This window comes from Neoarius graeffei, chromosome 3, assembly GCF_027579695.1.
Source record: "Neoarius graeffei isolate fNeoGra1 chromosome 3, fNeoGra1.pri, whole genome shotgun sequence".
Taxonomy (NCBI): domain Eukaryota; kingdom Metazoa; phylum Chordata; class Actinopteri; order Siluriformes; family Ariidae; genus Neoarius; species Neoarius graeffei.
This window is the reverse complement of record NC_083571.1, coordinates 89164761-89188658: the sequence shown is the minus strand read 5'-3', so window position 1 is coordinate 89188658 and position 23898 is coordinate 89164761. Positions and strand designations below refer to the sequence as shown.

General features: G+C 42.1%; 2 protein-coding genes across 2 annotated transcripts in view; both read left to right on the top strand.

Moving 5' to 3' along the window:
- Positions 1-10424, top strand: part of LOC132883702 (desmoglein-2.1-like) — a 44427-nt gene extending 34003 nt beyond the window's left edge. The window contains exons 13-14 of the mRNA XM_060917636.1: positions 623-892; positions 9286-10424. Of these exons, the coding sequence (XP_060773619.1) occupies positions 623-892; positions 9286-10326 (1311 nt within the window). The 3' untranslated portion in view covers positions 10327-10424. The remainder of the gene's footprint in view (positions 1-622; positions 893-9285) is intronic.
- A 3408-nt stretch (positions 10425-13832) lies between these two features.
- Positions 13833-23898, top strand: part of LOC132883706 (desmoglein-2.1-like) — a 62883-nt gene continuing 52817 nt past the window's right edge. Inside the window, exon 1 of the mRNA XM_060917640.1 lies at positions 13833-13942. Coding sequence (XP_060773623.1) covers positions 13886-13942 — 57 coding nt within the window. The 5' untranslated portion in view covers positions 13833-13885. The remainder of the gene's footprint in view (positions 13943-23898) is intronic.

Genomic DNA, 23898 nt, shown 5'->3' with positions numbered 1-23898 from the left:
GACGCAAACATTAACTGAAGCTCTTGAGCTACATGATTTTATGCATTATGCTGCTGCCACATGATTGGCTGATTGGATAACTGCATAAATGAGCAGGTGTACAAGTGTTCCTAATAAAGTGGACAGTGAATATATAGTCTGCCATAAACCAGCCTATAAACTGATTCTCTACAAAGAGCCAAATTATGTTTGGTTACCTTTCAATATGCCATTAAGTGAAACAGTAGAGTTCACATTATCTGAATTTGAAACTGTGATAGAATGAGTTGATCATCTATAAATGATCATGTAAACATCACAAGCTATAAACTGGACTGTCCAAAAAAGTGAAATCAAAAGGATTTATTGGTAATCTATTAAACATTGGAATCCTTAAACTGTGGATATTGTTTAGTATTAGTTGAGGCACTGTTTTACGACAGTCACCTGATAGTATATTGACAGTCCATAGATGGCTTTTATGACAGTTTGTAGAACATTTACATTGGATATCAAAATAAGTTGTTATAATTAATCCGAGTTTCGTAATAGTGGCATACATGCAGTGGCTGAAATCCAGCTGTGATACAAAACATTCATGTAACCTCTGCTATTCAAATCAATTTAATTCTGAATTTGACAGGATGTGCCCTTCCTGAGTAACATTGCTGGTCCTAGAATGATGCCAGGTGGCTTTTGGGCCATCGACAGTGCAGCGAGTGGAGTTGCTGCCCTTGGAGCTGCAGGAGGTGCTGGTTATGTCATCAATGGAGGTCAAACCAGAAATCAGATTGAAATGGCTTCTATGAGTCAGGGAATGAACGGATATCTTGGGATGATGAGGGAGGAGTTTTCCACGTATGACAGTGGACTGCACCTTTCAGAAGACTTCTTCAACCATTACTACTCACATGTAAGTGGAGACATATTAGCGGAGCTCCTGCGTGGGTCTAAGGCCCGCACGAGCGGAGCACCATACCTAAGAAAAAATGGTAAACCCTTCGAGTCGATTTTTTGTGGTTTGTCCGTATACGTGTACGTGTACCACCACTCATACACACCGCCTAGTGGTCAGTGTTAGTAATTACCAGTCATACACACCACCTACACAGTGGTGTAGTGGTTAGCGCTGTCGCCTCACAGCAAGAAGGTCCTGGGTTCAAGCCCCGTGGCCGGCGAGGGCCTTTCTGTGCGGAGTTTGCATGTTCTCCCCGTGTCCGTGTGGGTTTCCTCCGGGTGCTCCGGTTTCCCCCACAGTCCAAAGACGTGCAGGTTAGGTTAACTGGTGACTCTAAATTGACCGGAGATGTGAGTGTGAATGGTTGTCTGTGTCTATGTGTCAGCCCTGTGATGACCTGGCGACTTGTCCAGGGTGTACCCCGCCTTTTGCCCGTAGTCAGCTGGGATAGGCTCCAGCTTGCCTGCGACCCTGTAGAACAGGATAAAGCGGCTAGAGATAATGAGATGAGATGAGATACAGTTAGGTCCATATATATTTGGACACTGACACAAATTTTCTTTTTTTACCTGTTTACTGAAACATATTCAAGTTATAGTTATATAATGGACATGGACATAAAGTCCAGACTTTCAGCTTTCATTTGAGGGTATCCACATTAAAATTGGATGAAGGGTTTAGGAGTTTCAGCTCCTTAACATGTGCCACCCTGTTTTTAAAGGGACCAAGAGTAATTGGACAATTGACTCAAAGGCTGTTTCATGGGCAGGTGCGGGCAATTCCTTCGTTATGTCACTCTCAATTAAGCAGATAAAAGGCCTGGAGTTGATTTGAGGTGTGGTGCTTGCATTTGGAAGATTTTGCTGTGAAGAAAACATGCGGTCAAAGGAGCTCTCCATGCAGGTGAAACAAGCCATCCTTAAGCTGCGAAAACAGAAAAAAACCATCCGAGAAATTGCTGCAATATTAGGAGTGGCAAAATCTACAGTTTGGTACATCCTGAGAAGGAAAGAAAGCACTGGTGAAATCATCAATGCAAAAAGACCTGGACACTCACAGAAGACAACAGTGGTGGATGATCGCAGAATAATTTCCATGGTGAAGAGAAACCCCTTCACAACAGCCAACCAAGTGAACAACACTCTCCAGGAGGTAGGCGTATCAATATCCAAATCTACCATCAAGAGAAGACTGCATGAAAGTAAATACAGAGGGTTCACTGCACAGTGCAAGCCACTCATAAGCCTCAAGAATAAAAAGGCTAGATTGGACTTTGCTAAAAAACATCTAAAAAAGCCAGCACAGTTCTGGAAGAACATTCTTTGGACAGATGAAACCAAGATCAACCTCTACCAGAATGATGGAAAGAAAAAAGTATGGCGAAGGTGTGGTACAGCTCATGATCCAAAGCATACCACATCATCTGTAAAACACGGCGGAGGCAGTGTGATGGCTTGGGCATGCATGGCTGCCAGTGGCACTGGGTCACTAGTGTTTACTGATGATGTGACACAGGACAGAAGCAGCCGGATGAATTCTGAGGTATTCAGAGACATACTGTGTGCTCAAATCCAGCCAAATGCAGCCAAACTGATTGGTCGGCGTTTCATAATACAGATGGACAACATCTGTATTACTCTCCCTGAAACAATATGACGGCAGGTTTACTTGCTCCTCCTACTCAAGCGAGTAGGATGCTTCTTTGCTTTGCTCCTGCTTTCTTAATCTTTATTTCTATACTTTACTTTCTCATTGAATTTCCACTATTTTATTTTTTTTAATTTTTTATCTTTATAAGCTTTTAATTTAATTTTAATTTAATTTCCACTATTTTTTATTTATTTTTTTTAAATGCCAGGAAGCAAAAAATCCTGCAGAAAATGCATGGAATTAGAACAGAGGATTTCTATTCTGGAATCAAAGATTAATGCTCTGCCAAAGACGGACGAATTAAAAGCGATATCTCAGGAAAGGAGTACTGAAACAGTGGCTGAGAATGCAGAGATTGCGCTTCGACAGACTGAGGACATTGCAGACCAAGTGGAAGAATTCATAACTCAACCTGTAAGTACTGAAAACTGGCAAATGATGGGTGCTAAGCCAGAAAACAAAAACAGAGTAATTACTTCAACACCAGCTCGTTCTACAAATTACAATAGGATCTACAGTCCTATGGAAAATCCACAGCCTATAAGGCTTCAGAACAAATTTGAATGCCTCAGGGATGTGGAAGAGGATTTGTCAAGCGGACAAACACATAGTAAAAAGAGATCACACCAAGATCAAAGAGCTGTGAGAAGAGGCAAAAAGCAGCTCGTAACACCACCTGATCCCACAACCCTTGTTCTTGGTGATTCCACTGTAAGACAATTAAAAGGTTATGAGATGATTATTTGTTGTCTTCCAAATGCATCCATCTCTGACACCAAAGACAGCATTTTGAAACTCATGTCCGAGCATAAAACTATAAAACGTATCGTTGTGCATGTGGGAGCAAATGATGTTTTCAGAGAACAGCTGTTTGTCCAAGATGATTTCAGAAAACTTTTTTCTGAGCTCTATAAGACTGGAATTCAATCTTTTATCAGTGGCCACTCCCAGCGAGAGGAAGTTTTGCTTTTTCTCGACTCTTCAGTCTTAACACCTGGCTTGGAAAAACTTGTTCTTCATTTGGTATGAATTTCATAGACAATTTTAACCTTTTTTGGAATCGCAAAGAATTTTACAAGCCAAATAGCACTGAACTCAGCTGGATTGGAGCCAAAGTCTTAGCAGACCACTACAAACTTGCAATCTTTTCTCAGCCAGCACCGAGGAAAACAGTTGATAAGATGTCGCAGACTGACATAGTTACAAAGCCTAAACAATCATCTTTGCAAGTCGTCATCAAGGACACACAAACATCTGACTTGCAGGCCTCCCAACATTCAAAGACAGATGACTCCACTTCTCCTCGGATGGATTTCCCAAATAGCATGAAAAAATTGCTCCCAATGGCTACGCTTTCCTTTTCCAGCCCAAATCTGTCGTGACAAGCAGTGTATCCAGTACATCAAAATTGTGTTTGTCCAGGACTTTCAGCTGGCTACAAATCTTTTTCACCATCCAAAAGATACATGTCATCTCCAGTCCTTTCACCCTCAAAGCAAATGGAACATTTAGAAAGTCTTGTTTGATGTAGTCTGGGTCCCTGCAAATGGATGTAATGTTGAAAAAAAGCTGGGACCCGATGTTGACACTATTCCTGTGCTGATAAGAAACAGAAAACATAGAGCACATTTAACCCTGGGGGTGAACCAATCTAATCTCCTTCCTGTTTTAAAACAGCATCAGAGTGCACAACCAAATATTGCTTCTAGAATTTCTGTAAAGCTAGCTCTTCTGAACATTAGATCACTTTTAAACAAGTCATTTTTAATTAATGATCTTATTTGTAAACACAATCTTGATTTTTTGCTTCTAACTGAAACCTGGCTGGATCAAGCAAATAGTGCTACCACCCTTATCAAAGCAGCTCCCCCAAATTTTAATTTTTTGAATGTTACCCGACAAGGGAAAGGTGGAGGGATCGCAAATATATTCAAAGTCTTTTTTCAATGTAAACAATCCTCACTTGGTGATTTTATGTCCTTTGAACACTTATGTGCACTTGTTACATGCTCTCCTAACATATTATTATTAACTATTTATAGGCCTCCGAGACATTCAGCCAAAGTCTTTCTTGAAGAGTTTGGTGAACTGTTATCAGTCATTTGCTTAGAGTTTGATTGTCTTATTATATCTGGGGATTTTAACTTGCATGTAGATAATACTGATAACATTTATGCCAAAGAACTATTTGCAATTATTGATAACTTTAACCTGGTACAACATGTACAGGGACCGACCCACTCTCGTGGTCATACTCTTGACCTCGTCATCACAAAGGGTCTTACTGTTTCTTATCCTGTTGTTGACCTGGCCTTATCTGATCATTTCTGTGTTTTCTTTGAAGTTTCTATGTCTCCTCACATTCAGAATAGCTCAACGACTATAGGTAGGAGAGTCATAAACGACAACACGTGTTCTTTTTGAGCAAGCTCTCTCACAGAACTCAACCAAAATGTCAGACTCTGTAGATGATTTACTGGAATTTTTTAATTTAAATATGACCCAAATTATGGATGATATTGCTCCATTCAAAATAAAAAGAGTCAATGATAAGCAGAAAGCACCATGGAAGCAGTACCCGGCTGTAGAGGCTCGTTCGTAGTGAGACCTTGAGAAAAGTGCTATAGCTTACGCTGACAAAGTCTCTGTCCCAAAGTAACTGTTTCCACTCTCAGCGTCCGTGTGCCTTGCAATAAATCCACTTGAAACGTCTTGAAAGTTGAACTTTAATCCTCGTTTAACAATTACAAAGGTTCTAAGATACAGAGAGTCGGTGAGTCAGAGAGTCAGGTAAGAAAAACTGTTCGCTTCCACGGCTTCTCGAGATCTACCCTGAGAAGCGCGAGACCGTTCTTATATAGCTGAATGAATTCTAATTCTAATTCTTGAGAAGTGTGAGACAGTTCTAATTCTTATTCTAATTCTTCACATATGAATTCTTAAGAAGCGTGAGGCAGTTCTAATTCTTATTCTAATTCTTCACATATGAATTCTTAAGAAGTGTGAGACAGTTCTAATTCTTATTCTAATTCTTCACATATGAATTCTTAAGAAGTGTGAGGCAGTTCTAATTCTTAACATATGAATTCTGATTCTTTTAACCTTGCCACATATTATTCATCATCTTAATCATGAAATAAACTACTTATATGAAATTACACACTCAAATGAAATTATATATACCATGTAACATAAATTGTAATTCACATCTATATGAATTCTACTTTGGCCGTTACACCGGCTGTTAAACTGCTAAAGAGAGAATGTAGAAAGACTGAAAGAAAATGGCGCAAATCTAAACTTCACATCCATTATCAAATCCATAAAGAGATGCTTTGTAATTATAATTATGAAATTCGTAAAGCAAGACAGTCTTTCTTCTCCAACATCATCAGCAGGAATATGAACAATGCCCGTGTGCTATTTTCAACAGTAGAGAAGCTAACTAATGCCCCACCACAATTAGCACCTGAACTTCTATCAGTTAATAAATGCAATGAGTTTGCATCTTTTTTCAAAGGTAAAATTGATAAAATAAGGCAGAATATTTCTCATAATATATCTCAGTTGCAAAAAATTGAAAAACTGCAATCACCAATGACACAGATAGATAACTTTAACACAATGTCAGAATTTTGTTTAATTGATTATGAGACTCTTGAAAAAACTGTACAAAATCTCAGTTCTTCAACATCTGAACTGGACATTCTGCCCACCAACTTTTTTAAGTCTGTTCTTCATCTTATAATTACAGATGTGCTTCAAATTATAAATACATCCTTGGAGACTGGCGTTGTCCCTGTGTCCCTAAAAAAAACTGTTGTAAAGCCCCTTCTTAAAAAAAATAATCTGGATCCTTCAGTGTTAAATAACTACAGGCCAATATCAAATCTACCATTCATCGGGAAAATCCTGGAAAAAATTGTCTTCAATCAATTAACTGCCTTCTTGATATCAAACAGCCGTTTTGATAATTTTCAGTCAGGATTTCGTGCCAATCATAGCACTGAAACAGCGCTGATTAAAGTTATAAATTACATACGTCTTAATACTGATGCAGGCAAAACATCGTTCCTGGTATTACTGGACCTCAGTGCAGCTTTTGATACTGTTGATCACAACATACTGCTATATCGACTTGAACACTGGGTTGGATTGACTGGTAAAGTTATCAATTGGTTAAAATCATACTTAAAAGATAGAAGCTTCTTTGTTACCCTGGGAAATTGTTCCTCAACGTCAATGCCCTTGACCTGTGGTGTCCCCCAGGGGTCGATTCTTGGACCATTACTTTTCAACCTTTATATGCTCCCACTTGGGCAAATTATCAATAAAAATTCAATTTTGTGTCACTGCTATGCAGATGATACCCAAATTTATTTTGCTCTATCACCTAATGACTATGCCCCCCTTGAATGTCTCTACCAGTGTATCGATCAAATCAATAGCTGTATGTCACAAAATTTTCTTCAGCTGAACACAGATAAAACAGAAGTAATTCTATTTGGAAAAAAAGACGAAAGACTCAGGATTACCACTATTCTTGACACAAAAGGGATTAAAACTAAAGAAATGGTTAAAAATCTTGGTGTTTTCATTGACAGCGAGCTAAACTTTGACAGTCACATGAAAGCAATCACTAAAACGGCATTTTATCACCTCAAAAACATTTCCAAACTAAGAGGACTTATGTCAAAAAATGATCTGGAAAAACTAATACATGCCTTCATCTCTAGTAGGGTTGATTACTGCAATGGCCTTTTCACAGGCCTGCCAAAAAAGACCATCAAACGACTTCAGCTGGTTCAAAATGCAGCGGCGAGGGTTCTCACACGAACAAAAAGAACAGAGCACATTACCCCAATTCTAAGGTCCCTTCACTGGCTTCCAGTAAGCTAAAGAATTGACTTTAAAGTATTGTTGGTGGTGTATAAATCTCTAAATGGTACAGGGCCCAATTACCTTTCTGATATGTTGCAGCGGCCTAACCCAATCAGATCTACCAGATCGCAACAGAAAAATTTACTATTAAAACCAGTTGTTAAAACAAAGTGTGGTGAAGCAGCTTTTAGCTACTATGCAGTACATCTATGGAACCAACTGCCAGAGGACATTAAAAATGCTCCTGCTGTTGGCAGCTTCAAATCTAGGTTAAAGACCAAGCTGTTTTCAGATGCTTTCTGTTAAATAATTAATATTTTTACATTTTTTATAATCTTTACTTTCTCTGCATGTTTTAAATTTACTTTAATTTTATTTTATTTTATTCCGCTGGTTTCTTTTTCTTTTTCTCCTTTTTTCTTTTTGGCATTTTATTATTTTATTTCTACTATTGTTTAATTCTTATTATTTTCTTTTAATTCTTTTAATTCTTTTAATTAGTTGTTTTAGATTAAAAATAAAATTATTTTATGTAATTTTATTTCTCTATTGTTTACTGTTTTTTGTTTTTGCTTCTGTAAAGCACATTGAACTGCCATTGTGTATGAAATGTGCTATATAAATAAACTTGCCTTGCCTTGCCTTGGACAATGACCCAAAACATAAAGCCAAAGCAACCCAGGAGTTTATTAAAGCAAAGAAGTGGAATATTCTTGAATGGCCAAGTCAGTCACCTGATCTCAAACCAATTGAGCATGCATTTCACTTGTTAAAGACTAAACTTCAGACAGAAAAGGCCCACAAACAGACAGCAACTGAAAACCGCTGCAGTAAAGGCCTGGCAGAGCATTAAAAAGGAGGAAACACAGTGTCTGGTGATGTCCATGAGTTCAAGACTTCAGGCAGTCATTGCCAACAAAGGGTTTTCAACCAAGTATTAGAAATGAATATTTTATTTACAATTATTTAATTTGTCCAATTACTTTTGAGACCCTGAAATGAAGGGATTGTGTTTAAAAAATGCTTTAGTTCCTCACATTTTTATGCAATCATTTTGTTCAACCCACTGAATTAAAGCTGAAAGTCTGAACTTCAACTGCATCTGAATTGTTTTGTTCAAAATTCATTGTGGTAATGTACAGAACCAAAATTAGAAAAATGTTGCATCTGTCCAAATATTTATGGACCTAACTGTATATATATATATATATCGACTTCAAAAAATAATTTCTTTGGGCTCCCTAATGGCATAAGAGAAAATTGTTTGCCCTAATGCAAGTCAAAATCCTGATCTGTGGCTTGGAAACTAGAGAGCAAAGTTGAATGCGCTCGATGGGTATGAAGGATGGCTTACTCTCACGCCACTGTCAATCATAGTGACACTGGCCAGTCATGGGCATCTGTGAGCTCACGTATGTGAAAAAGGGCAGATAGAGCTTGATGCTGTCCTGTGACACAGCATGAGCAGCAGTTTGAAAAGGATGAATTTGGTTGGATTTACAGGCCTCTGTGGAAGCATGGGGTAGCTTTTAGAATAGCAGTAAAATATATAATTTTTAGTTTTATTAATGATTTTAAATCATATACCCTTTAAATAATAAGTAGTATTAACTAGTAACATTGCATTTTAATAAATAACAATATGAACAATTTGGGCAAAGAGTTAGACCTTGAAATCCTACCGTTTATGCTTCAGCTCATCAGTCATAGCTCTGTTGTGTCAGTGTCTACAGTCCACTGTATTATTTGCATGTGTTAGTTCATGAAAGGTGCAATATGAATTTTAGTGCTTTAACAAGCCTATTTGTGTCTTGCAGAAAACTCAGGACTTATGCACCACAGCTGAAGAAAATTTGCTGCTGTTTAGTTTAGAAGGTCAGGGATCACCTGCTGGCTCTGTCGGTTGCTGCAGCATCCTATCATCTGACAGTGATCTGGAGTTCCTTAATGACTTGGAGCCAAACTTCACTACTCTAGCTGAGATATGTGGCAGAGGCACAAAGTTCACAGTGGCTGCTGCCTCCCTTCCTCCTCCAAAACCCATCATGGATCACTCTGAATCAGTTTCCATGCACACCAATATTGCCACCACAAATACTGTCAGTATAGCCGCTGAAGTTGCAGCACCCTCTACCATGCACAGGGAGGAGAATGTAGTAGTTAAAAACACCCATGTAGTATCTGACGTGCAGCCAGCCCAGACTCTGATCGATGTGCCCACCCAGACCCTGATGGTACAGCAGCAGCCAATGTACTACATGGTGGAGCCTCAGGTTTCTAACACTGTGCTGTTGGCCGAGAGGCCCACCGTGGGAATCACCCAGGGGATGTGTGTGCTGAATGACACTCCAGTGACTGAAAGAGTCCTGGTCCAGGGTGCTGTGCCAGCACAAGGCACGATTGGTGGAGGCGACAGGGTGGTATTGTTGGAAACACATGGAGGCTCCACCACGGCACTGAACACAGGCTTGCTCCAGTCAGCTCATTTGTTGGGTTCGCAGCTTTTGCTTGTTGATACAGGTGCACAAGGTGGCCAGATCCTCCAAGGCACACTGCCGAGAGGGAGCATCTCTGGATCTCAAGGCATAGTGTTTGTGGAAGGTCAAGGAGGGTCTGCAATTCATGGATCCCTCCAAAGAAGTGTTCCTGTGACCGGAGGCTCTCAGAGTATGCAGTATGTAGTAGAGAGGCAGGGAGGGACTTCAGGAATCACTCATGGATCCCTGCAGAGGGCGGTAACATCCACTGCCATGTCCCAGAATGGGACTATTGGATTGAACACAAGCACTGTACACGGACTTCCCAGCTCACAGAAGATTGTTGTCAAAGAGAAGAAGGTTGTGAAAACCAATCTGTAAAATTGATACATTTTCCTCACACTGAACACAACACCAGTAGGCTGAGGTAATGTCCTCAATGCTTTTACTCATAAAATACAAGCATTTTGACACACAAAGGTTCTTATATTCATTAGTGCATACACTGTACATGTCTTGTCATTCTTTCTAAATTTACCTGTCTATTGGGTCATTGTGTATTGTCTTGTCTTCGTTTTTTTATTTAAAGTTGTTTTTAGGGTTACTGTGTTTCTTTGGTATTCCTAAGCAATTAAAAGTCTCTAGGGATGGACTGCCATGCTGTAGCCATAGTAACCAATTCCCTGCTTCACTTTATGAACCATCTTCTCCCTTTTCACTCAGGACTTATGCACCACAGCTGAAGACAATTTGCTGCTGTTTAGTTTAGAAGGTCAGGGATCACCTGCTGGCTCTGTCGGTTGCTGCAGCATCCTATCATCTTGATAGCATTGAACACACCAATCCCTGTACTCAAGGCCATGTTCTATCCCCACCCATTCTTCTGACTCCCTGTAATGGTATTGGATACAGAGATGATACCGGATACCAAATACAGTGACGTCATGACTGTGCTTTAAACCCGTGGCGGAATTGAAATTCTTTCTCTCTGGCGGTGGGTTTCCACGCGTGAAAGAGACATCATGCATCTGTGCTAAAGAAAAAGAACAGAGAACAAAGAACGAGCTATTGATACCAGACCTTTAGCCAAAGTTCAATGTATTTGATCTTCGCATAGTTGTAATAATAACTGAACCAGTTAGTTTCTGCAGCCCATGCAGTATTTTAAAGAGAAAAGGCGACCGGATCCCTTTTCCCTTTCTCAACGTCGACAAACTACAAACAAGATTCCTTCCAGATCATCGGATGACCGACGGGACACTGAAGATCTTCAGCTGACGAGCTCTAAAAGTGAAAGGAACAGAACTGTTTTCTCCCTGGACCTGCACTCTGCGCTGTCTTCGGATAACAGACGGCGCACTTCAGTCACCAAACGAGCGATCTCAAGTGAGGCTGTCATCTGGGCAATTATTAGTCTTAGTTGTGGCTAGTTAATGTGAAGAGTGTTATTTGAATTCATTTATGGTTTAAATGTACGCATTTTGATTCACATGAAAGTCGGTCTTAGACCACGTGTTTGTTTGTTTGATTTACTTTGTTGAGTATCTGTATTTAGTTAGATCGTGCGCCTGCGCACGCTCTCTCTCTCCCTAGCTCCTTCTCATCCCGTTAGTGTGCAGCTGCGCACATGCACGCCTACACTCTCACACACACACTCTTACACACACACTCTCACACGCACACCTACTCATACACTCTCACACAGACACACAAACACGTGATTTCCCTCTCACATTTTAACATCCACTCGCCCCTACACTGTCACACTTGCATATAGCTTATTACTTCTGATCACCATTAGTGCCTTAGTTATCATCATATATACTACTGATTCTTATTTGTATACATTGTATCACCATTTATATTGAATTATTCCTTGGCTGCTATTGTTGCTATATCTGATCAGTATTAGTTTGCTAATTCATGTCAGCTTTTTCAATAAATGGTATCATTGGAATAAACTATGTCCTGTCTATTGCTACAACATCCACTGAGTGCCAACCTCTGCCAAACAAGTACTCTAATTGCCTTCACCTACTTGGTTGTTATATGAATGTTATAGCTCTAGAGTATTACATTAGAGCTGGGGTGCCATGGTAACGGCCTGCGGGCCGGATACGGCCCGATTGGTCATCACATCCGGCCCGGTGGTTCATGAGACTTTTTTTTTTAAATAATAAATTAATAAAAATCGAATGTTGTGGGTTTTTTTTCGTAATGATTTTAAATCTAATGTTTCAATTTGATTCCATTTTCGTGTAATCCATCGGTTCGTTTTTAGCTGCTCTCTGCTTGCTGCAGCACACACAGGTGCAATGACCCGGATTTAATGTAGAGTAGGCTAGTTGTTGCTCATTCACAAGCAACAACAGTCTAAAAAGAGAAAAGTTGATTCTGAGGGTCGCATCTTTCAGGAAAAATGGAGAGAGAAATACTTTTTCTGGGAAGTAGGGGGAAAACCTGTTTGTCTGATTTGTTCGCAACAAGTGGCTGTACCGAAGGAATACAATGTCAAAAGACATTAAGAGACCCACGCCGACAAATACAGCCAATTCACCGGGCAACGCAGGACTGAAAAGCTAAATGAGCTTGCCTCAAACCTTCAAAAACAGCAAGCAGCTTTCTCAAAGTCTCGAGAGACACCTGAAGGTTCGTTTTAATATCATACATCATCTTCAGTTCTCCTTTAATGTTAAATGCGGCTGTTTTCAAAGAGGGGTGTCTCAATATCTTTGTTGTACATTTTATTTCATGTTAGGGGCAGTGAAGGCGAGCTACATCATCGCGTGGGAGATCGCAAAAAAGTGTCCAAGCCATTTTCGGAGGGTGCATTCGTCAAGGATAAATACGCATCTGTTGGAATCCAATCTTTCTATCAGTCATTGCCACCAGAGTACCCAATTATCACGGCCTTTGCCGGTAAAATACTCTGTATGTTCAGGACAACATATTTATGTGAACAGGCATTTTCAGTAATGAATATTAATAAATCGAAACTGCGTAGTCGTCTGACCCATGGACATCTCAACGATGTCATGAAAATAGCAATTCCCAGAGTCTGTCCCCCAATGTCGACAAGCTGGTAAAAAGTAAAAGACTTCTGGCTTCCACATGTAAAATGTAGCTGGTATTTCTCCCCCATGTAACCTTGTGCTGTGTGCTTGAGGGGGAATAAACAGGATGGGTGTGTGGAAATATATGTGGGACTTGACCAGCAAAGTTAAAGTAGTTAAAGTTAAAGTAGTTTGTTTTTATTGGTATGTTCAGTCATATTTGGCTCTTTTAAACTAATGCTACTGGATATTTAGTCACTTGACCTACTGGTGGAATTATTTACCCTGGCACTTCTTTCTTTTGACTCGTTTAAGGCCTACTTGCCAATCGTTTTAATTGGCCTAATTAGGCCTATGCATTGACATGTTTTTGATGTGCAAGATCAATAAATCTGATCTAAGTCATTTACAGTTTACACTTGTGTTATTTGTGTCTTAGTCCATTTCTGTAGCATTTTTTTTATAAATGTAGGCTACTTGCATGCTTAGACTGTTACATTTTCAGAGGGTAAATTGCTTTTGTCTGCCATGTTATTGTGCGCCTCATTTTGAGGCTATAGCTTTACAATTCCTTTTGGGCGTATAGGCCTTCAAAAATCATATAAAATAATGTCCTTTTGTTGAGTTAGTGTCTGGTCTTTTCAGGCCAAAAGTGTAATTCGGCCCCCAAGGTCCCACTTGAAAAAAATCTGGCCCCCTTACCAATTTCACCCTGGCACCCCTGGTTTAGACCCTCCTCTTAACTCCTCTAAAGGTGAGGGTGTGTGGTGGTTTTAAAGTGCTGATTTCCTTCCAGCTCCTATAATCGCGCAGGTACCTATGGTGGAGACGTTCAACTATCCAGATACAAACAACAAGGTTTTTTATACCGAGTTTGCGCTCCGGAAATGGCCAGGTCATGGCGTTCAGTGCCACTTCTCTGCCTGTTTTGTTTCGTTATATGGGTAAGTTTATACTCTATATTCATTTTAGTTATTTAATAATGTACTCTGTATATATGTATCTTAGCCACGTCCAGAAAAGTTTCCAGAATTGCCGTGTGTTAAATACGGAAGCGTATTAGGGCCACTTGGAGAAAATATTTTTTTCTAAATTCCGAGATTAAAAGTCGAAATCTTCGAGAAAAAAAGTCGAAATCTTCGAGATTAAAAGTCGAAATCTTCGAGATTAAAAGTCGAAATTTTCGAGAAAAAAAGTCGAAATTATGACATACAAAGAACGCATGCTCTAACTGCTGCCATGGCAACGAATGGCCACCGGAAAGAGAAGTCGTGGAAAGTGGCTGCCAACCGGCCTGGCCCTGAACATGTGAACTTAGCGACGTTGACTCTGAATGCAAGACACAAGGGATGCAGTTGAAAGGTAAGATTATCATTCTGTTCTGTTTGATGTTACATTGCGGATATGGTTAAGGGTACGTAATATCAATTAGGATCAGAAGTGACACTTACTACCATGCAGGCTGCATGCTACAACCACAAGGCGTACTGCTAGTTTAGAAACCTGGACATGACACTACCCTTAGTAGCCGATCATGTCCGAGTGCTAAACGTTTGTGCGTGCAGTGAAACGACACACTTGGTGTCCGTATAATGACTGCAGAAACCCGTTTAATCTAGCTAGTATTGCTAATATTATGCTAACGCCACTACAGTAGGCCTGAGCCTCGTCTGTAGAGCAGAAGGGTTTCCAAGTCACCTCTAATATTTCAATCTAGAGACATCAAACATATAATTTGCCTCGGCAGGCTAGATGAATAATTCCACTTGTACCTACCTGAAGTGTCATGAGTCCAGGAGTTAAATTCCTATTAAACGTTTTCTGGTGATATTAGCCCACTGAATTGTTTTCGTTTTGGATTAATTGGCTATGAAAGTAGTTTAATCAAGGAAGATAACGTTAGCCTAAATTTGGGCTCAGCATGGGATGACTTTTGATGTTATCAGGGAAGCCTGTGGGGATAAGATGGAACAGGCATATCTGTCCATACAATGTGATAGTAAAATATTGTGATTTCTACAGAAAGTATCATATGTGAACGTTCTGTTATGACTTTTCTCAGTTTAACGCACTGATTTTCATATTTTCCTGTATGAAGTAGTGTTATCACACATGAAAATTAAATACATGATGTCAGAAGCACTTTGCAAATATTATCTGGTGCTACTCAAATTCTTCAGTGTTATAATTTAATGCACTTGATCTGAGAATTAATAATGTATATATGTGGGAGAGAGCATGAGTGGCTCCTCAGCCAATGAGAGGGCACGTCAGGTGTGGAGGGAGAGTGGAGAGGCGGAGCGGGGTTGAACAAAGGGACAATTCGAAACATGGCGGCGAGCACATGAGCCGGAGAAGTTTGGTGCGGTGAAGTTTTATTCTGTTGACTAGGAAACTTGTCATTTGCAAAGTTCGGGTGTTGGAACGGTGTGAGTGGTGACAGCTGGCGAGTCTCTGCGAGAGGACGGCGCTGGGGTCCATGAACACTGGTTTGCTCCAATCCGAACAGGTTGAAAGTTTCCTTCATTCTCTCCCTCGCTCTCCTTCCACGGGTTTGTGAGTATACCCTGCCACCTGACCTCACGTAAAGCAGCACTGTTTTAAGGAGTCCTTTACAACTCCTTAAAGACTAAACATTTGTGCAACTGCCGGATTAAGTGCTATGGAACTGAGTAACGTCGTTTCACGTTGAGGAACTGTGCTCACAATTGCGTTTATGGACATTCGGAACTCCGTGACATTATTGCCTGTATTCCTACTCGTGCATGGTGATTTTGATTTGTACACTGTAACGTTGAAGGTCTTTCATTTATGTGGTGGTAGCCTTACTTTTGATTGCCCTAATGAGTGTATTAAGGTGGGCTAATCAGGCTTATTTTGATTTTTTTTTTGCAAACGAAATTTACTGTTTGATACTATTATTCAGTGTATCTATTAGTGCAGTCCCGGGACCCATAGGTTTGTTAATTGTGTTTTGTGAAACACCTAGGTTGATATTGAAAACAAGAATGTTGGGTTAATAAGAAACTGAATGTGTTAAACTGCCTCTGAAGGCCCCTTTGTAACAGAAATTTAAGTGAACTACTGAAGATTACTTATCTACTTTTGTTTTATTATTTTTCTAAAGATATCTCATTATTTCATTTAACATTTGCTAGTAGCCTTGGAGCTTAGAGCTCTAATAAAATAATTGGTTTATTCAAACTGGTTTCTTATTCTAAGTTGTGGGGTGGGAAACATAGACATAACACACAGCTATACATACACACACATGCACATATCTCAAGTAACTACTATTCCTATACCAGCCGCTATCCCATTTAGTTCTAAGTAAACTCAGGTTAGTTGTCTTTAAGTGGGCGCTGCCCCTTACATTTGGCGTATACGAACAGGACGAACATTTGTGCTGCATACCTCTTTTATATTCATTCCTTGGCTTTACATTAGCTTAGTTAACAATGTCAGAAGAAATGAATCAGCTGCGTGAGCAGTTTGAAGAGCTTCAAGCAAAGTTTGCCGAACAGTCTTCTCAAATGAAGGAACAAACAGCGCTCCTTGAACAGGCGAGGTCTGACCAAAGAGAAGCTCTGGCTATGGCAAAAGCTGTATTAGAGCAGAAAAACCAACCCACTGTCTTCATACAGAGAGATAGAAAGTGCACAGATTTCACAGGCAGTAAAAGAAGTGATGAACAGAGTATAGAAGAGTGGATAGCTTCAATGAAGTCATACTTTAAAGTTTGTAAAATTCCTGAAGAGGATAAAGTAGAACTCATAAAGCAACATCTGAAGGGGGAAGCCAAACTCACCGTTAGATTGGAGAGTAGCACTACAGATGCTGAGTCTGTTTTCAAAGTCCTAGAGGAGGTGTATGGTGATAAGGTCCCTGTAGGCACACGATTAAGAGAGTTCTATGATCGCAAACAAGTAGCTGGTGAAAAAATTAGGGCGTTTGCTTATGATCTTCAGGAAAAGCTTCATAGGTTAATGTAGCGTGATGGAAAGCGTTTTCCAGACCCGGATGTTGTGCTTAAAGAGCAGTTTGTGTTGGGCTTGAATGATAACTCCTTACACAGAGAGATGAAGCGGCAGACCAAGACAGAGCCATCTCAAACCTTCAGCGCACTTATGCAGGCTGCGATCGACTGGTCAGAAGAGGAAGAGGTTCTGTCAGCTACGCCGGTCAAGAACCCCAACCGAGGCACAGTAAGCGCCACGTCTGCTGAAAACAGCCCTTCTGTGCTGTCGCTGCAGTCACTGCAGGAATCTATACAAAAACTTGCAGCAAGACAGGATGAGCTTTTCACAGCATTGCAAAGATCTGAGCTGCGCAATAGCCCACAGGCGGCAGTTAAAAAGCCACCTCTTCGAGACCAAGAGGGCAGACTCATCTGTTATACATGTGGGCAACCCGGGCATACAAGTCGAAACTGCCAACAAAGAAAAGAGGTAACGTTCCAAGCTAATGCTGCAGTGACCGAGCCAGAGCAAACTGAACAGAAGGCGGCAAAAATCAGCACAGCAGCAGTAAAACCTAACACATTGGCTTTTGACTGGCCTAGGCAGGTTGAGGGTGCTGAAAGTGCCTTTGGCAACTGTTTTACAGTAGATGTGCTTATCGATGGAGTGAGAACCTGCTGCCTGTTAGATACCGGCTCTGAAGTCACCACTATTTCGGAGACGCACTTTAAAAGACAGTTTGGAGGAAAAACTTTGTCACCTGCCAATTGGGTAAAATTAACCGCTGCAAATGGGTTGGACATCCCCATAATTGGGTGCCTGTATGCTGACATTGAGTGCTTGGGAAAGAGGCTCCCAGGAAAGTGTGTGTTCGTGCTTCGAGATAAGACTGATGGTGCCGGTGGAGCCTCAGGCATACTAGGCATGAATGTGCTTGGCGAGCTTCGCAGCCTCTTCCTTGGCCTAGAGGGTGTTCAGAAGATGGACAGGCATGGGCAGCAGGGTGGGGGTGCGAGCCTTCATCGTGTCTTCGTGGAAATGGGCAAGGAAGAGCAAATGGTGGACCGTAATGGGAGAATTGGCTTCGTCAAAGTGGGCGGTAGGCGGGCTGTTGTTATTCCCCCCTGCAGTGAGACAGTCATTCAAGGTCGTTGTCGGGTGCCCCCTAAAATAAAATACCAGGTCTTGGTGGAGGCTTCATCTACTGTGAACACGCCTTCAGGGCTGTTGATAGCCAATGTTCTAGCAAACTCAGTGGGTGGGAAGGTCCCAGTCCGGCTAATGAACCCAAGCCACAAACCCATTGTTTTGCCTCCAAGAGCAAGAGTGGCTGAACTATGTAAGCCACACAAAGTGCTGCCTAAAGAGGTAGTGGCTTTTGAAGAGGCAGTAGGTGAGCTCCGAGTCAAAGCCATTGCAAGCGAGGTGCAGCCTAAGCGGGAAGAACCAGGGCCATTGGCCGTTCCTGTACAAGCAGATCTTCAAGGCCTCACCCCAGACCAAGTGCACCAGCTCGACCACCTGTTGGAGAAGCATCATGCTGTGTTTTCACGAGATGATAGGGATTATGGCTACACCACTACCGTTACACATTGTATCCCCACCAGCAGTGCACACCCCATTAAACAAAGACATCGCAGAGTACCACCCCATGTTTTCCAAGAAGTTAAGCAGCATGTGCAGGATCTAGTGGCACAGGGGGTACTTAAAGAGAGCTGCAGTCCATGGGCGTCCCCGGCAGTCGTGGTCATGAAGAGAGATGGATCAGTGCGGTTCTGTTGTGATTACAGGAAGCTTAATAGCGTAACGCACAGAGATGCTTACCCTCTTCCGAGGGTGGAAGAGTCGTTGGACGCCCTGGGCCAGGCACAGCTATTTTCTTCTTTGGACCTCACTGCCGGGTATTTCCAAGTAGCTGTAGCCCCACAAGACTAGGAGAAAACTGCTGTAACGACACCATTCGGCTTGTATCAATGGACCCGCATGCCATTTGGGCTCTTCAATGCCCCCGCAACGTTTCAGCGACTAATGGAGGTGGTACTGGGAGATCTGGCTTTTGAAATGTTGTTAATTTATTTGGACGATGTCCTCATATTTTCGAGGGACTTTGACAGTCACCTGCAGCGCTTAGATCTTGTGTTGAGTCGTCTACACAAACATGGCCTCAAGCTCAAACCCAAGAAGTGCTTCTTGCTCAAGAAAGAAGTCAAATTCCTTGGGCATGTAGTCTCGGCCGAAGGAGTTCAAGTAGACATGGAAAAGGTGAAGGTGTTGGAAGACTGGCCTGTCCCACGCTGTGTTAAAGAGGTTCGACAAGTAGTAGGCTTCATGTCATACTACAGGCGGTTCGTTCCCTGCTTCGCTCAACTAGCAAGGCCTTTACATGCTCTGATGGGCAAACAGAAAAGAGGTGTAATGAATGCTATGTCACAACCATTTGAGTGGGATGAGGAGTGTCAGGCATCATTCGATAGCCTCAGAAGGTGCCTCATGGCCCCACCCATACTTGCATATCCTGATCTTGGTCTCCCGTTCATAGTGACCACAGATGGAAGTTGCCTAGGCCTGGGAGCAGTCTTGAGCCAAAAACAGGAGGGCATCGAGCGGGTCATAGCCTTTGCTAGTCGGGGTCTGCGGGGCTCAGAGAGAAATGATCGAAACTATAGTGCTTTTAAGCTAGAGCTACTTGCCCTCAAGTGGGCAATCACTGAAAAGTTTCGTGACTTACTGCTCTTCTCTAAATTTACAGTCATTACAGACCACAACCCGCTAAGGTACTTAGAGACTGCCAACCTCAGCGCAGTTGAGCAAAGGTGGGTGGCTCAGTTAGCCGAATTTAACTTCGAAGTTCACTATAAACCAGGCAGGATGAACCAAAATGCTGACGTGCTGTCCCGGGGAGCCCGAAGTGGAGGACAGAGAGAAAGATTTCCTTGTCATAAGAGAAGATGAGGTGCGTGCCTGTCTGTGGCCAACAAATGGTGTGGATGCGAAGGAGGCACCAGTTCATTCAGCAGGTCAGTCTAAGGTGAGAGGCCAGATCGGCGGATGTAGCTGGGATGAGATGCAGGAACTACAGATGCAGGACCCTGACATTAGCCCTGTCCTGGTTGCGCTGAAAGCCTGCCGAAAGCCCCTGAATAAGGTTCTGCAGACGATGAACTGGCCACAGCGGCGGCTCCTAGGACAGTGGGGGCGACTGAAGATCCAGCATGGCGTCCTATTCCGGTGCCTGCGAGACCCCAGAGATGGTGAAGATGTGCGTCAGCTGGTTGTTCCCAGGCCCCTACAGAGAACGGTGTTTGAGAGGCAACATGACCATGGTGGGCACTTCAGCGAAAAGGGCACGATAGAGGCCCTGAGGCGGGGCTATTATTGGCCTGCTATGGCTAGAGATGTCAAGTGCTGGGTACAGCAATGCAAGCGCTGTGCCCTCACAAGAGACGTTTTCCCCAAGGCTCAAGCCCCAATGACTTGCACAAACGTTGTAGCCCCTTTAGAAGTGCTAGCAATGGACTATACCCTCTTAGAACCATCTGTTGGGGGGTATGAAAATGTCCTTGTGCTTACTGATATGTTTACAAGGTTCACGATAGCAGTTCCAACCAAAGACCAGACAGCTAGAACGACAGCCAATGCAATCATTAAGAACTGGTTTGTCTATTATGGCTGTCCTGCTAGGTTACATTCTGACCAAGGTCGGAACTTTGAGGCCAGTGTCATTAAAGAGCTCTGTCGTGTGTACGGGATTGGCAAGAGCAGGACGAGTCCCTATCACCCGCAGGGAAATGCCCAGTGTGAACGTTTTAACAGGACGATGCACGACATGCTCAGGTCGCTCCCTGCAGAAAAGAAAAGAAACTGGAGAGAATATCTTCCAGAGTTAACCATGGCCTATAACAGTCACATACACAGCTCGACTGGGTACTCACCCTTTTATCTGCTCTTTGGGAGGGATGCACGACTACCTAGAGACATACTAGGAGGCAAGGACCTGCAAGTTAGTGATGTTGAAAACCTTGATGAGTGGGTCCTCAGCCATCATCAGCGGTTACGGACCGCAGTAGATGCAGCACGCCAAGCTGGACAGGACGCCTCTCGGAGACGGAAGAGGATTTATGATCGCAAAGCCCGCGGAGCGCTTCTTAGACCGGGAGACAGAGTTCTTTTGCAGAATCACCGACGACGGGGAAGAAATAAGATTCAGGATCGCTGGGAGTCAGATCCCTACCTGGTGGTGGCCCAGAACCACCCTGATATGCCAGTCTTCACCATTAAGCCAGAGGCTGGTGGCCCTACTCGAGTTGTACACAGAGACCAGTTGAAACCCTGCACTTTCGAAGTCCCCAGGTTTCAAAGAAGTCCCAAATCCCATTGTTCACATAGGGCTTTAGATCAGACTATGTCTGACGAAGGCGATATGATTTATGTGCCATATAGTCCCCCCCATGAACCTCACATGCACCATACACAACACACTCACAACATGCACACCCACGGTCCACAACACAGTAACTCTGACACTGGTAGTGGGGATGAACATAGTGAGCATTCAGTTTTAGATGAAGGCCAGGGTACAGGGGTGGAGTCAGAGGGAAGTGCATCATTTGCTGATGTAGATGGGTCCAGTACAGATAGTGAGGATCAGCCTCTGCCTCCTAGGCCTCAGAGAAGTTCAAGGGGTCAACTCCCTATTAGGTTTCAGGATTATGTCTTGAAATAGTTTAAACATGTTTTGATTTGCTGTAATATGTTATTGCATTTGATTTTAACATGTATCGTGTTCTTACCTTGTGTGCTACCTCTGTTTATGTTTGATGTAAAAGAAAAAAAAAAAAGAAGAAGAGAGGGGCTTTTTTTGTGGTCCCTGTGGCACGTCTGGACTATGGCGTGCTAATGGACATTGCTCAACGTGGTCCAGTGCTGTCATGAAGTCTTGGTGGTGGCAGGGTTTGGAAGGGGGAATGTGGGAGAGAGCATGAGTGGCTCCTTAGCCAATGAGAGGGCACGTCAGGTGTGGAGGGAGAGTGGAGAGGCGGAGCGGAGTTGAACAAAGGGACAATTCGAAACATGGCGGCGAGCACATGAGCCGGAGAAGTTTGGTGCGGTGAAGTTTTATTCTGTTGACTAGGAAACTTGTCATTTGCAAAGTTCGGGTGTTGGAACGGTGTGAGTGGTGACAGCTGGCGAGTCTCTGCGAGAGGACGGCGCTGGGGTCCATGAACACTGGTTTGCTCCAATCCGAACAGGTTGAAAGTTTCCTTCATTCTCTCCCTCGCTCTCCTTCCACGGGTTTGTGAGTATACCCTGCCACCTGACCTCACGTAAAGCAGCACTGTTTTAAGGAGTCCTTTACAACTCCTTAAAGACTAAACATTTGTGCAACTGCTGGATTAAGTGCTATGGAACTGAGTAACGTCGTTTCACGTTGAGGAACTGTGCTCACAATTGCGTTTATGGACATTCGGAACTCCGTGACATTATTGCCTGTATTCCTACTCGTGCATGGTGATTTTGATTTGTACACTGTAACGTTGAAGGTCTTTCATTTATGTGGTGGTAGCCTTACTTTTGATTGCCCTAGTGAGTGTATTAAGGTGGGCTAATCAGGCTTATTTTGATTTTTTTTTTTGCAAACGAAATTTACTGTTTGATACTATTATTCAGTGTATTTATTAGTGCAGTCCCAGGACCCATAGGTTTGTTAATTGTGTTGTGTGAAACACCTAGGTTGATATTGAAAACAAGAGTGTTGGGTTAATAAGAAACTGAATGTGTTAAACTGCCTCTGAAGGCCCCTTTGTAACAGAAATTTAAGTGAACTACTGAAGATTACTTATCTACTTTTATTTTGTTTTATTATTTTTCTAAAGATATCTCATTATTTCATTTAACATTTGCTAGTAGCCTTGGAGCTTAGAGCTCTAATAAAATAATTGGTTTATTCAAACTGGTTTCTTATTCTAAGTTGTGGGGTGGGAAACATTAGACATAACACACAGCTATACATACACACACACACATGCACATATCTCAAGTAACTACTATTCCTATACCAGCCGCTATCCCATTTAGTTCTAAGTAAACTCAGGTTAGTTGTCTTTAAGTGGGCGCTGCCCCTTACATATATTTATTGTAGATTGATTCCAGCATCATAAACCTAATGACAGATGACCAGCTAAGGGAATATCTGCCTTCCTATGGTGACCGACTGGCTCAGGGTTTTTTCTAAATAAGGGAACAGGGGCGCTGCGCCCTCATACTCCCGGCTTGCGCCCTCTTACCGGAATGCCGATTTAACCTAAGTCACACTTGGGCTGTGTACTTACATGCTGCCGTACAACATACAATATTTCTCAAAACGATCTTTTCTCCGTGAAAATATCCCAGTACCACCACTTGACAATGTGTCTGTTCCCCAAAAATGTTATAATTACTCCAAAAATATTCCGATCCAAAAGTTTAACGGTGCAAAAACGATCCGAATCGGAGTTTCCCCGACCGAGTCGCCATGTTTTCTGTTCTCGCGAGATTTTATGTCTATGGGTAATATGTAAGGTCAGCTGACTTGTAGAGCGTGATTTCTCGAGATTGAATGACCTTTCACCCACTAGCACGGGCGCTTATGATTGCGAGTTTTGGTTTATGCTTGGGCATTTAAAGATGTCATCCCGCGGTACAAAACGGAAGAAAGCTAAAGAATGTCCGGGGCAGAAGAAGATGACTGGGCCAAGTTCCTGGAAAAGTTCAAGTATGTATTTTTTAAATATTTTTTTTTTGCATGGTCTCAAACTTTAAAAGTTTGTTAATTGAGTTAGATTCCAACTTTACAAAATATACTTTATTTATAACAGTTTCCTTTTAGAGAAAATAATTCTGGAATTATTTTTTTCATTCATTATGAACAACTAACTCTAAGTATAAGAAAACATCAGATTTCT